Genomic DNA, 13,504 nt, shown 5'->3' on the forward strand with positions numbered 1-13,504 from the left:
TTATTTTGCAAGCATCCCCAGTGAGGGTAAGCAAGTGCTGTTGCCCAGAGGAGGCCCGAGGCCCTATGTTATAAAATCTAAGCTTTTCCCCAGTGGTGCCAACCTAGGCTTGGAGAAGGAGCTCGGTTATGCTATTAATTATTGCTCTATTCAGGCTGCTCCAAGTTTGCTACAGATTGCTCAGCGAACAAATTGTAGATTCAGATAATCACCAAACCTAATGTGGCTCCTGTCAGGTTTGAATAAATTAATGCAAAGTAGACAGCTGCCTCTATGTTGCTCCACAGCAGTAACTTTCCTCAGGTCATGAAACTTGTGAGATATGACTGCTCACCCACAGGGGTTGGCTGGATTGCTGGGTTAGCCTTCTGGGTAGATCCCACAGTAGAGCTTTGGGAACCTTCACCAAGCTGAGGGGTGATGATTCCTTCCCTGTTCGTGCTCCTTTTTCTACTGTGCCATCCTGAATGTTTCTTTCACCTGTACGATCAGTTACCAGTGGGCAAACAGTCCTCAGTTAATCGTGGAATGGAATTCTGCACTAAACCAGGAATTAAGTATTGGGTTCAAGCCCTGCCCTTAGACATCTTATAACCAGAATATCACTGTTACATATTATTCAATATCTGGTTGGCATTCATGAAGTTACAATGGAATCATGTCACTTAATGGTCACAATTCTCCAGAAAACTTATAAACAGTTCACACAATAAGTGAGAGGCAGAGAAAAGGTTTGAACTTGAGCATTCTGCTTCAAGAATTCTTAGGTTTCCCATTCATCAGTTTCATATTCCTTGTGATCCCATATGTATCTACTTCAACCTTGGGAAAGCTCTATTCTCTGAGCTCGGTTTTCTTTACCAATGAGGATTCCTCCACCCACTCTGTACCCAGTATCATGATAGATGTTAACTTTACCCTCCCCCCAAAGGTGTCAGGTACTCAGGGATAACTTGTTTGGTCAGGTCACACAACTAGTAGATGACAGGTTTGAGGCTTTGTTTGCTAGCAGTGTGGGGTCCCTTTTCTCTCCATACTTGCTAAACCAGAGGATGTAGGGATGTGTGGATGGTCATTAGTGTGCTCACAGGCAGCTGAGGTTTGGGCCCTCTACTTGGAGAAACACTGAAGAAACTGAGCCATGAATTCTGGCATCTCCATGGATCTACATGCAAGCAGGAGACCTGAATTCCAGCAGAGCGAGTTTACTGGGTGGCCATCAAGACTCTTGCGAATGTGTGTGTTCATGTGGTGTATTCTCCATCAAAGAGAAAACACCTGTCTTCGTCAAGCTTTGTATTCCTACACAAAACATCATGACCGAGAAGCAAGTTGGGGAGGAAAGGGTTTAATCAGCTTACGTTTAGATGTTGCTGTTCATTGCCAAAGGAAGTCGGTACAGGAACTCACACAGGGCAGGAACTTGGAGGCAGAAGCTGATGGAGAGGCATGGAGGGATGCTGTTTTACTGGCTTGCTTGCCCTGGCTTGACCAGCTTGCTTTCTTATAGAACCCAGGAGTACCAGCCCAGGGATGGCACCACCCACAATGGGCCCTCCCACCCTTGATTGCTAATTGAAAAAATGCTTTATAGCTTGATCTCATAGAGGCATTTCCTCAAGGGAGGCTTCGTTCTCTGTGATAACTCCAGCTTGTGTCAAGTTGCCACACAAAACCAGCCAGTACAACCTAAATTAAAATTGTGTAAATCGTGGAGCTTGGGAATACACCAGCTATGGCAGGACTTCTGTAGGCTAAAATGCTTGGGAGATTTTGCTCCTGATTGGCAAGGGAGCTAAGTCTCCTTCATTTTTTTCAGTGTTCAAAACCCACCATAGCCTGTAAGATGGCTGGGCAATTTGTTTCCTACTGCGTCAATACACACCACATTGAACAAAAGCAACTCAGGGTTTCAGGAAAGGGTTTATTTAGCTTACAGTTCCCGATCACACTCAGTCAGTGAGGAGTCAGAGCAGGAACCCAATCATTAGCAAAGGTCGGAACCATGAGACACTCTGCTCATTGGCTTAGCTCAGCCTTCTTTCTTATACAACCCAGGACCACTGTAGCACCAACTGTAGTGAGCCGGGCCCTCTGTCATCAATCTTGACTCGAGAAAATGCTACCCAGCCTTGTTAACAGACTTGGCGGTCAGCGCCATGGAAGCAAGTGAGGGCCCCTCTTCCCTGGATGACCCCGACTTGTGTCAAGGTGACAAAAAACTAGCAGAGAAGCCCATCCAAATGTCTAACTAGAAAGCTTGCCCATTGACTCATCCACATATCTGAAGAGTGTGGTGGTCTTCCAGATGGCCTCTGTGTGCAAAGTCAGCACTGGTTTCAACCTCCTTTCTGGTTATCCCGACAGGTGACTCATTAGTTCCTCTTGTGGTTGTCCTTGCCTGTCAGCCTAGAGGGTGCGAATCCCAGGAGGTTAGGAGAGCACCCCTCTGGTGTATCTGTGAAGGTTTATTGAGACAGGAAAAAGAATCACTGTGAATGCTAGGAGTATAGTCTCATAGGCTGGAAAAGAGAAGACTCGACTTTCTGACCATGTATATGAGCCACTGTGCTCTGTCAAGGCCTCTGCCTAGAGAGATATAACCTTCTGCCACCCCGAGCACCTGTCCATATCTCCTCAGTTAGAGGTGGGGGTCATGAGCCCCTTCCCCACTTCACCAACAAAACTTCCTACGTGATCAAAATACCAGGTTTCCTTCTCATCGGGACATGCTTTTTATCCGAGTTCCATAGGAAAAGTGCCACTGGCTGCCAGTGAAAGTGTTCTATTTCTGTGGAGCTTGGCAGAGTTTGAGAATGTGCTTTGAGCTTAGCATGGTGACATTACACACACTGTGACCTTGGATCAATCAGACCAGCATCTCTGAGCCACAGGGGTTTTTGTTTGTTTGTTTTATTTTTATTTTTTCATCTGTGAAATAAATTTGAGTAGCCAACACTTACAGTTGTGAAAAATAATTATATAAAAAAAGAAAGAAAAATAATTATATAAATGAAGTCATGTATGTCATGAATAAATATGGTCCCAAGGACCTTCATCTATCAATAAATTGAATGGCAGATTATTTCTTCTTTTCTTCTCCTTCTTTCTTCTCCTTCTTCTTTCTTCTTTCTTCTTTCTTCTTCTTTCTTCTTTCTTCTTCTTCTTCTTCTTCTTCTTCTTCTTCTTCTTCTTCTTCTTCTTCTTCTTCTTCTTCTTCTTCTCCTCCTCCTTCTCCTCCTCCTCCTCCTTCTCCTCCTTCTCCTCCTCCTCCTTCTTCTTCTTTTCTCCTTCTTCCTTCTCCTTCCTTCTCCTTCTTCCTTCTCCTTTCTTTTTCTTCTTCTTCTTCTTCTTCTTCTTCTTCTTCTTCTTCTTCTTCTTCTTCTTCTTCTTCTTCTTCTTCTTCTTCTTCTTCTTCTTCTTCTTCTTCTTCCTCCTCCTCCTCTTCCCTCCTCTTTCTTATTACTTTTTTACTGTTTTTTTTTCTGTACAGGAATCTAGAGGGAATCATTAAACCTCAGGTGTAGAGCATAGCCTCATTTGCAGAGCTACTTTGTACTGAGTCATTAATCTATGTCAGTCCATTCAGTAATGCTGTTCATGAGCCAGGCCAATAGGTGTGGGTCTGATGAGGGTCTAGGCCAGGCTCTGTCACTTACTCATGATGCATCTCACGATCCGACTTCAGCATCTCTGGGACTCGTGTTTCTTCATTGTACAGTTCTGGCTTTTTTGCCTGCCTGGCATGGCCTGGCATGGCCTGCCAGACTTCAGTGTTTATCAAAGGGCCTGTGGGCCCGAAGAAATATCACAACAGCACAGATTGATTACAGTGTGTGCTTGTAAATCAGGTGTGCAATTTTCATAATGGTGGAAGAAAAAGCAAAACAAGGCATTTTCTAGGCCTTGAGGTCTTCTAGGTGTTCCCAACAAAGGAAATAAAGGAGGAAAATGCTCCAACCGTTTGGAGCTGTGTATATATGGCCACCAACATGACACACTCTTGACTTTATGAGCTATGGAGGAGAAGATGTATTTGGAACTGTGTTAACTTTGCATACTGAGCCTCTGGAACATGCCTGTCCTGCACTTTGTACTTCCTTCTCTATGCAGTGATACTGTGAGGAATATATACTACCCTCCACTGCATGGGAGAAAGGAGATGCGTAGTGAGGGGAAACAATTCACCAAATGTCACATAGTCAGTGACTGGCAGAGCCTGATTGGATGCTGAGTCTGTCAAGATCCACTGGAAGTCTTAGCGTGTTGCACAGCACAGCATTTCTAGAGGATGAGATACACAAACACAGTATGAGAGATGCTTCAAGGGTAAATCCAGTAAGATGGAAAGTTACATACTGCTGAGGCTAATGTCTCTGTATCCGGAATCTGATTGCTTCTCATTGCCTGGGTCACAGCACCATCTTTCTTCTCTCCCCCGAGTTGCTGCTGCCAAACATTAAGTCATCTTGCTGTCCAGCATCCTTCTATCAATTGTCACGAGCCATAGAATGGCATTTCAGTGGCTGATGAGTCATACCTATGGCATAGTACTCCCACAGAGTACTCAAACTGGAAAATTCTCATTTCCTGCTGACCTGGTACTTCCTGTGTATTAGTGTTCAGTGCATTCTGCACAGAATTTTAGCCCAGTCAATGGCTGTACCATAGAACCCCGAGTGTAGTAAGGTACAGTATCTAGTCTCATGTAGATGCCTTCTATGGTGTCTTCACAATGATTACATTGCCTAACAATACACTTGCCAGAATTTATATCTGTCATTAAGCAAAGTGTGAGTATACTCTCAAGAGACCATCGGGCCAGAACAAGCCTATTCCAAGGTCATATGGACCAGTCCTTTGCTCAAATACCTCCACAGGCAGTAAAAAGCCAGAGGACCTCACAGGAATTTGTGAGGTTGCCTCACCCCAGTGTTGGTCCTGGGTATCTTGAAGATATCATCTCCCTCCACTCCTCCTTTGCCCCATGCCCTGCTCTAATCCTTGCTGTTCTTCCAAACTGCAGCCAAGATGTAGCTTAGCAACATCTGCACAAACCTGCACGGCAGCATGCACTGAAGGCGCAAGGCATTGTAGCACAACATGGAGTCCAGTGTCCCTGGGAACTGGGAGGAATGCTCAGCTGCTCATAGTCGTCTGTAGGACCACGAACACCATATGTATGCTCGCTCCTCTACCTAAAATGTATTTATTCCTGTAGTTGCTAAAATTCCTTCCTAGTGGGAGACATAGCAATATTTACCCCTCCTCCTAATGTCCCAATAACACACTGAGGCACAATTCCACCAAAGTTAATTCTGGGGAACCAATGATTGATTATATTGGGCTTTCTTACAGAGCATAGATGGGGGTGGTGTACTTGCAAGAGTGTGGCTACTTCTCCCCTGCCCCACTCCTGCTCTACATGCTCCCCGTCAGCCATGCACAGTTATCAGTTGGTACAGAGGCAGCTGGATACTCAGGAAGGGAAGGGTATAAATTGTCAGTAATCCCAGATGGGATTTTTTTTCCCACAGGGGGCACAGATAAAGGCTCTAAGATGGCAGTTGCTTGGAGGACAGTCACTCAGTATGCCAGATGTATAAATTTTCCCCTTCAATCCAGGTTGCAGGGTGTAGTCTGAATTTTAGAATCCACAGTAGATAAACATTTTAACATAGGCATTGGAAAACTCCTGGAAGGGTTTACTCAGGGTCAGTTTGCAGTTGTTCACAGGTCTATTCTGACTAGTGGAACAGGAACCATCTTGGAAAATAAAATCCGGGTCCTTGTCTTAGCTCTGTCATCCACTCTCTCACATCACAGGCCTGTTTCCCATAGGTCTCCATTTTCCTACCTTTAACCTACACAACCTAGGTAAGTTCTTTGGTCTTTCCCTCTCTGTAAAATTCCATTCCACTCCATTCTCATCTCTGTATCTCCTCAAATACATGCAAGATAGGGGGGCGGAGAGTAGAGATGACTTTGAAAGATGCCTGGTGAATTCTCATGCCTTTTTATTTTTCCTCTTTAGGTATACAGTTTTGCACAGTGGCCATCACCAGGAACTGGAGAAATTGCCCATACACAATGACCCGGAGTCTCTGGAATCATGCTTTTGATTGAAGACATGGCTTTCCATTTAGCCATCCATCCCCATCTGTGTCTGCATGAACAGGTTGCTCTGGAATCACTCCTGACCCTGGGCATTACCAGTGAACACAGAAGACAGCGTTGAGTGGGACGTGAACCCAGCACATCAAGGATGTCAGAACTGTGTGGGGATTTCAGATGTCATCAGACCCAGCGTCTTACCCGGAGCCCAAGTGGCTTCTCCCAATGCATACTAACATGTGGTCAGTCTCTGCTCACACCTCTCCAGGGACAGGAGCACACTACCTCCTAATGTGGTGGAGATGCTCCAATTGTGTGGAAGTTCTGCCATTCATCGGCACACAAGTCCTGCTGTCTGGCTTCTGTAGGGGCAGTGCAGTTGGTCTCTCTTCGTTGAGCTCCTTCCACTTCCTCTTCTCAATGGACATCCTCTTGACATACTTTGGTGGACTCCAGATGTCTGTCTGGAAGCTCTGAAGTACTGACATGGAAAGCATCAGGTTTTTTGGTTTACAACTATTAACATTTCTCTCTCTTTCCTCTTCCTCTTCCTATCCTTCTCCCTCTCCCTCCACCATCACCCATCCCATCTCTTTCTCAATTATAGCATACCACTTGAGGTAATAGTTCTCCCTTGAGGATAGATTTCAAAGACTTTGCTTAGGTTTTGCCTTTGAATCTATGACCAAGAAGCCTCTTTAGAGCTGGTATGTGTGTGTGTGTCTGCTTGTGCGTGCGTGCGTGTGTGTGTGTGTGTGTGTGTGTGTGTGTGTGTGTAAAGTTGCAACTTTCCTACTGGCACTGGCCGGTCAGCAGTTGGGTCATTTATAATGAATCTCCATCTACTTTTCTCCCATGACAGTGGACTAGGACCCTGTTTGCTATGGATGTTGACAAATAATAGTTTTATGACTCAAGAATTAAGGAGTGGAGGTACGGGGCTAGAGAGATGGCTCAGTGTTTAAGAGCACATGTTGTTCTGGCAGAAGACACAGGTTTGGCTCCCCATGTTCACATGGTGTCTCACAACCATCTATAACTCCAGTTCCAGGGGATTTGACAGATCTTCTGACTGTCACAGACTCCTGCACACACATGGTGCACATACATGCACTCAGGCACACACGTACGCACATATAACATGAAACAAATGAAAATAAGAAAGAGTTAAGAAGGGAGCCTCATTTGATCCCACCTTTTAGGAATGATCAAGTCCTGTGCTGAACAACCCAATGGTTGGTCCTAGGCTATTTCCTGTTTTGAGCAAAGAATAAACTGATCTTTCTGTATCTGGAACTGTCACTGACCCGTCTCCCTGAAAGCTACTGCGGATCCATTATCAACACATTTTTCAAACTCCAAGAAGATGTTTTCTTTCATATGCTAAGCAATCATCACCTTCTTTGTCTTGGGTAAGTTATTCCTTCAAGAGGGAGAAGACTTGATACTCTAAAGACAGCTCCTTCCTTCCTCCCTCCCTCTCTCCCTCCCTCTCTCCCTCCCTCCCTCCCTCCCTCTCTCCCTTCTTCCTTCCTTCTTTCTTTCTTCCTTCCTTCTTTCTTTCTTTCTTTCTTTCTTTCTTTCTTTCTTTCTTTCTTTCTCCTTCCTTCCTTCCTTCCTTCCTTCCTTCCTTCCTTCCTTCCTTTCTTTCTTTCTTTCTTTCTTTCTTTCTTTCTTTCTTTCTTTCTTTCTTTCTTTCTTTCTTTCTTTCTTTCTTCTGACAAAGACCAGTTTGATTTACTGCTGGCGAAACAGAGGGCACCAGGAAGGTAAACATGACCTGGCATCCTTACACTGTGCACTGTGAGGTCAGGATGTGTCAGGAGCAGCAACCAAGTTTTCCTTGCCTTGTTTTAACACCTCATTCTTTCTCCTTCTTCTCTCTCACCAACATCCATCCTTATCCCTTCCTCCCGTTCTTTTACCTTTTAGAGACAAGGTTTCTCAAAGCCCAGGCTGTCCTCAAACTCACTGTGTAGCTGAGTCTGAACTGAACTCCTGATCCTCTTATCTCCATCGGTCACATGTTTAGATCACAGTGAGATGCTACACCAAGTTCTACTTGCCTTTCTACTTCCTGGGATGTCAGGTCACAATTGCTTCCTTGTCCTTGTTTAATCTATGAAGGAAGAACTCATCATCTGTCCTTCTTTTCCCCATCTTCAAATACAGTGAGAAAGGGTAGCTAGTCACTCCCCACAAACCTATCTAGGTTTAACATCGGAACTCTCATATCCCAACACACTCCACAGCCCTTGGCAAATTGAAGATAGTCATGCCCTTATTGGGACCCTCCTAGTAAACCTCTTAGAATGGAGTCCTCCTATACTGAAAACTAGTAAACCACTCAGAGCTGAGTCCCTTTCTGTCTTTTCATGAAACGTTGAAGGGACCAGGAATGGCAAGGCATGGGAATAACCCAGTTTCAAAGTCAAAGTCAAGACTGGATTCATTCCGTCTGCAGAGCTGCTAGCCTAGCAGTGAGTCCAGCATGGCTTCCAGGAATCCAGATGATGCAGTGTGACTGTGGAAGACTCAGAAGACTCATGGCTGTCCAGGGTTCAAGGAGACCTAAATTTGCTTTCTTCTCATGAACACCCCCTTTCAGGAAGCCTATGGAGTTTTGGCAACCACTTGAATGCTTAATAAAGTCTGTGTCCACATTTAGGATAAATAGGTTCACTGTGCTTTCTCTCCATTTGACTTTGCAGTCTGTAGGAATGCCAGGTTCTGAAGGTCCCACCCCAACCTGTTGGGACCCAGACTAACTCAAGGTTCAGAGGCCCTCATGAAAGGGAATGTTAGTTCTTTGCCCTTGTCCTGGAGCAGACTTGGTAAGGTCCAGTCTAAGGCCAGGGCTTTGAAGGAGTTAAGGTTTCGGTTCCTGGGAACCCAGTTTGCCCTTCTGAAGGGCTGTGGTTATCAGTCCTAAGGCAGCGCAGTCTCAAGTATTCTGTGTTCTCTTTTAGAGTTTTCTGATTTAGCTTACTACTGACCTTGGCCATTCTCCTTCTGCAAACAGTCTATAAGATGCTTCACTTCTTCATAGGCTAGCTCAGCTTAATATACAGCTTCTGCGATACCTCCCAACTCCAGGTTTCCTATTTTCTCATCTGGCCATCTCACTTAGACCACTGTCACTGAAGAACCACCTACTGGTCTAGGTCACCAACCCTCTCCATTAGCAACTAGAAAGTAAAAGAAATAAAGCCCATGGTGTATTGGTTAAAAAAAAAAAACAAAAACAAAAAACCAAAAAACTGAGATTTCACTTTCTCCTCCCACTAATATTTTTATTTCCTGTTGCCAACTTGCTCTGTCTGGAAGCAAATAATTATCTGGGAAATGGGGGAGGGTAGGATACTGGGGGTGGGGGAGGGAGGAGACTCATTGAGGGGCCAGAGAGTGAAGACAACAAAATTGCCTTCAATGTTGTCTTCAATTGAGAACAAAATGTGTTCTGTGCTTTGCTCTCTAGCTATTTCTGTGGCATTGTGGTTTAGTGAGAGATGGACGGTGCTTTTCTCTGTTTTTCTCTATTATTCTCTATTACTTCAATGTGCTGTGGTCAAAATACTGGACCTAGGAGGAAAACAAAGGCTAGGGCGCTTGTGGCTCTTTTGGCCAGAAGTTGTCCTATTTCCAAACAGTCTAGGAAACTAAGACTAAGTATTTGATTTGAGTGTAAACAGTGAAGGGACAGACTTGAAGATCTGGGTCAGGCACACAGACCTGCCTCACTCTGTTCTCCAAACTGCAGATGGTCTCTGAGCCAGGTGGATCTGTGCGAACCTTCCATTCATAGATCCCAAGGGCCACTGTTACAAGTTTTGCTAAATACATGCTTTGCTCTGTACTGCTCATTATAAACCATCAGTATTCCACTCACTGACATTTAGGTTTAGAAGGAGACAATTTTATCAGATCCAAAAAATAGAAAGTCAGTTTTATGTACTGCAAATAGAAAGTAGCCATAGAGATAAACCAATAAAAATAAAACCAAACTCCTAAATCCTAACCAGATGTCAATACTTGGAGAGTGTCCTCTGCCTCTGCACATTCCAGGAAGGCAAACCTGTCAGCAGTCTACCTAGCTCCTATGTGCAAGTTGGAAGTATTGAGAAAGAGATTTAAAGAATGAATTGCAAACTACTGAAATTCACTTAATACAAGTAACATTCCATAGCTTTGGAAACAAAGACAGAAGGAAAATCCATCTGCTTGATACTTTTATTAGTATTATATTTAATTCAGGTTAAGTACCTCCTCTCCTTTTTATTTTAGCTCCTTTGAACTTAATGAATAGTAATAAGAGAGCAGTAAGAGAAGCTGACATCTAATATGCTTCTTTCTGTCAAGCATTTGGTTAGCACTTTCCATGGGTTTCCTCATAAAAACCTTTCCTACAAAGTACCAAAATGGCTCCATCCCTGAAAATGAGCAAACCTCAGCAGAGATATGTTGTGCCAGACCTGACAAGTATGGATGTGGAATGTAGGCCCAGGCCTTCCGATTCTAAAGTGCCACATACTAAAGCACTCTCAATGGTGGTCAATGGTAGGACGCATGCTCTCCACATTCAAGTATTAGGCTGTGCTAGGAGACAGTAGGGGACAAGCTCTTTGCTCGCATGGCCTAAGAACTTTCTCCCCCACATTGATAACCTTGGGACCCAGACCTGTAACTGTTCTGGTCCAAGTTCTGCCGTTCACTTGCCCTCTTTTCTCCTGCGTGTCGTTTCCATAATTCAGTGTTGGTGGTATTCTGGCCCATGACAGAGCTGCAGGAAGGCCCGTGCAGTGATCTCTCAGGATCCCTGGGACTCAGAGCCTGAGGTTACTGAATAGCTAGCAGCAGACTGAGAGGCAAATGGATGAGCCCTGAATACTGCCAACCGGCAGCATTGCCCTACGGAAGGCAATTTGAATTCTCCTTATTTTTTGGTTGAATTGAAACTCTATTTGGGCCCAAGCCCAATTTTCCCAGTGAGCATCCATTCACCCCTATGAGCACTCTACAATCTGCTCTGTCTCAGAGCCTCACAACAGCTTGGGGGCAGGAGGAGAATTATTGATTCAATTTTATAGGCAAGACTTTGTCATAGCAAGTGACTTACTTGCCCAAAGACATATGGCAGAAGCCGGATGGAAAACACATTGGGTCCTCCTATCATAACTGTCGTGCTTGTTTTCCTCCTACATAAATTATGGTCTATATAAAATGATAAATGTAGGCAATCCACTTCCACTGTAAAAAGTCCTCATAACACAGATACAGTAAATACTCTTGACCCCAGCTCACTCCCACCTCACTCCCAAGGTGTGTGTGTGGGGGTGGGAGTTGTTATCACTTGGCATATGCAGTTCAGTAATTTGTGGTTTTGTTTGCTGTTCTATACGAGTAAGTTGATCCTGTATGTAATCTGCTACTTGCCCTTCAATAGGAAACCCCAGACATCAGTTCCCATCAGCACTTGTGTGCTCACGCCTTGCAGGGTGAGTGAGTCCACTCTTCACTGCATCCAATGTCTTCCACAGGGTCAGGGGGACTGGTTTCAGAATGAAGCGGCAGCGCAGACAGCAGTTGTCCTGCGGGAAGAAGGCAGCCCCACAATGGGTCTCATCCAGCTTCCTTCCTCTTGGAAGGACTGACATGTCTTTGGAGTCAGACTCTGCTTCCAGTAATCCCTAAACATCTGCTTTTGACCGCGCCATCTAAACTGCTAAGCTGGATGTACATGTGTTAGTGTTGTGACAAGCTTAGGAGGTATTGAGTAATTAACCCGCAAAAGGCTATAAATGCCTCTGGCCTGACTAGTTGGCATAATCACTGTCCTAGGAAATGGTTTAAGAGACATCATGGGACTATTAGGGGAGGAAAAAAAAAAAACCCATGAATATAAATTGGCAAAACACACACACACACACACACACACACACACACACACACACACACACACACACACACAACCAGAAAACTGTACAAACCTTTTATAATGAACCTGGGATTACTATACTGGATGATCTCATTGGACCTTCAGCATTGCCTGATGGGTAACTATCAATCACTTTACACATGAGGAAAAATGAGGCTGCACGCACCACGGGGCTTGTAACTGTCTCCTGGTCACAGCTGTTGTCTGAAGAAGTTAGAATCTGAACCCAGGACTTTGGACTCCACGTACCGAGTCACTTCAAGCATCATATTAGCTGTCGTTTAAAGTATTAAACCCACATACCAGACAGCATGAGATACGTGGTTCTTTCTGATACAGTCAGAGGTCATCTGTGAACTATTTAAGGCCCTTTAAAACAGGCCATTGTACCACAAAGCTGGTGACATAACCGAATAGAGAACTCAGCTCTCCATCAGGGGTAGACAAACTGGCCAAGATGTGGTCTGTAAGCCTTCAGAAGTTTTATTTTTCACTATGTCCGGGTAGAAGTTCAGGAGTCATATTTTGTGATGTATTATGTGAAATTCAAATTTCTGTCTATAAATAAAGTTTTGTCGTAAAATAGCTATGCTTATTTGTGTGTTCTTCATGGCTTTCACACAGTACAGGATGTTTGTGGCCCACTGAACACAAAATACTATCTAGCCCACAGTTTGCCGGTCTTGCTATAAAGCAATCTACCAGCTGTTTGTTCCTGTACATTACTAAGTGCCTATGAGAGAGGGACACCTCTTTACAAGTGATCTTGGGGCCCCTGTTGTATTTAATGAGTTTGTGATAGGATGGGCAAACCAAGTAAAGAGCAGTAGTCGATTGTGGCTGATGTCTGCATTGCTGAGGTGAGTTCCTGGCTAGGGACATAGCTTGAGTCTTGCTGGGGACTGCAGTTATTATCCTGCATTTACTTTTTGTCTCTCACTGAGCAGTTGTAATTTCAACAGCGAACAAGTTAAAACAGTGAGCTAAAAAACAGTGTCAGGAAAAGATGAATGATCTTACATTTAAGAGTTTTAAAAATCTTGTACTTTAAGAATCTTAAAAGCCTTGAGCCTTTGGACCCAGGTACATGCCACTTGAGAGTCCAGTATTAGGAAGTCATCAACACTCTTGCTTTTCTGTCATCAGTTAGGAGCAGAAACCCAAATTCCCATCCTACCCAGCCAACACTAAGCTCTTCCCATGTGAGGTTCTTCTAGCTTAGCCTCAATTCCTAGAAAGGGAAGGGGCTGTACAAATCCCGAAAGACCTGACATTTTCCTACAGACTGTAATTCTTTTTGTCTTTAGCCGTTGGACTCGGAAGCCTGTTAAGGTCACTGATCTGTCAAATGGCAAAGCCATGGTGAGGCACTGAGAGCCAACTACACCATCACTGCTGCAGGGCAGCATCTGGCCTAGAGAGGAAGGCAGGCAGCTCCTGAAGTAGCCTGAGTTA

The 13,504-nt window shown here is 44.4% G+C and overlaps 1 protein-coding gene across 7 annotated transcripts in view; it reads left to right on the forward strand.

Annotated features, from left to right (window-relative positions):
- Htr4 (5 hydroxytryptamine (serotonin) receptor 4) overlaps window positions 1-12,634 on the forward strand; it is a 179,482-nt gene extending 166,848 nt beyond the window's left edge. For 3 of the 7 annotated variants that reach the window (XM_006525683.4, XM_006525680.4, XM_030250345.1), the window contains one exon: window positions 6,035-12,634. Coding sequence is in view for 3 of the 7 variants with exons in the window: in XM_006525680.4 (XP_006525743.1) it covers window positions 6,035-6,122 (88 nt within the window). In the remaining 4 variants the exon portion in view is untranslated. The remainder of the gene's footprint in view (window positions 1-6,034) is intronic. The other 4 variants (NM_001364958.1, NM_001364959.1, NM_001364957.1 and 1 more) reach the window with 2 other exon arrangements.
- The last annotated feature ends 870 nt before the right edge of the window (window positions 12,635-13,504 follow it).

Source organism: Mus musculus, chromosome 18 (genome assembly GCF_000001635.26).
Source record: "Mus musculus strain C57BL/6J chromosome 18, GRCm38.p6 C57BL/6J".
In the NCBI taxonomy this organism is placed as follows: Eukaryota; Metazoa; Chordata; class Mammalia; order Rodentia; family Muridae; genus Mus; species Mus musculus.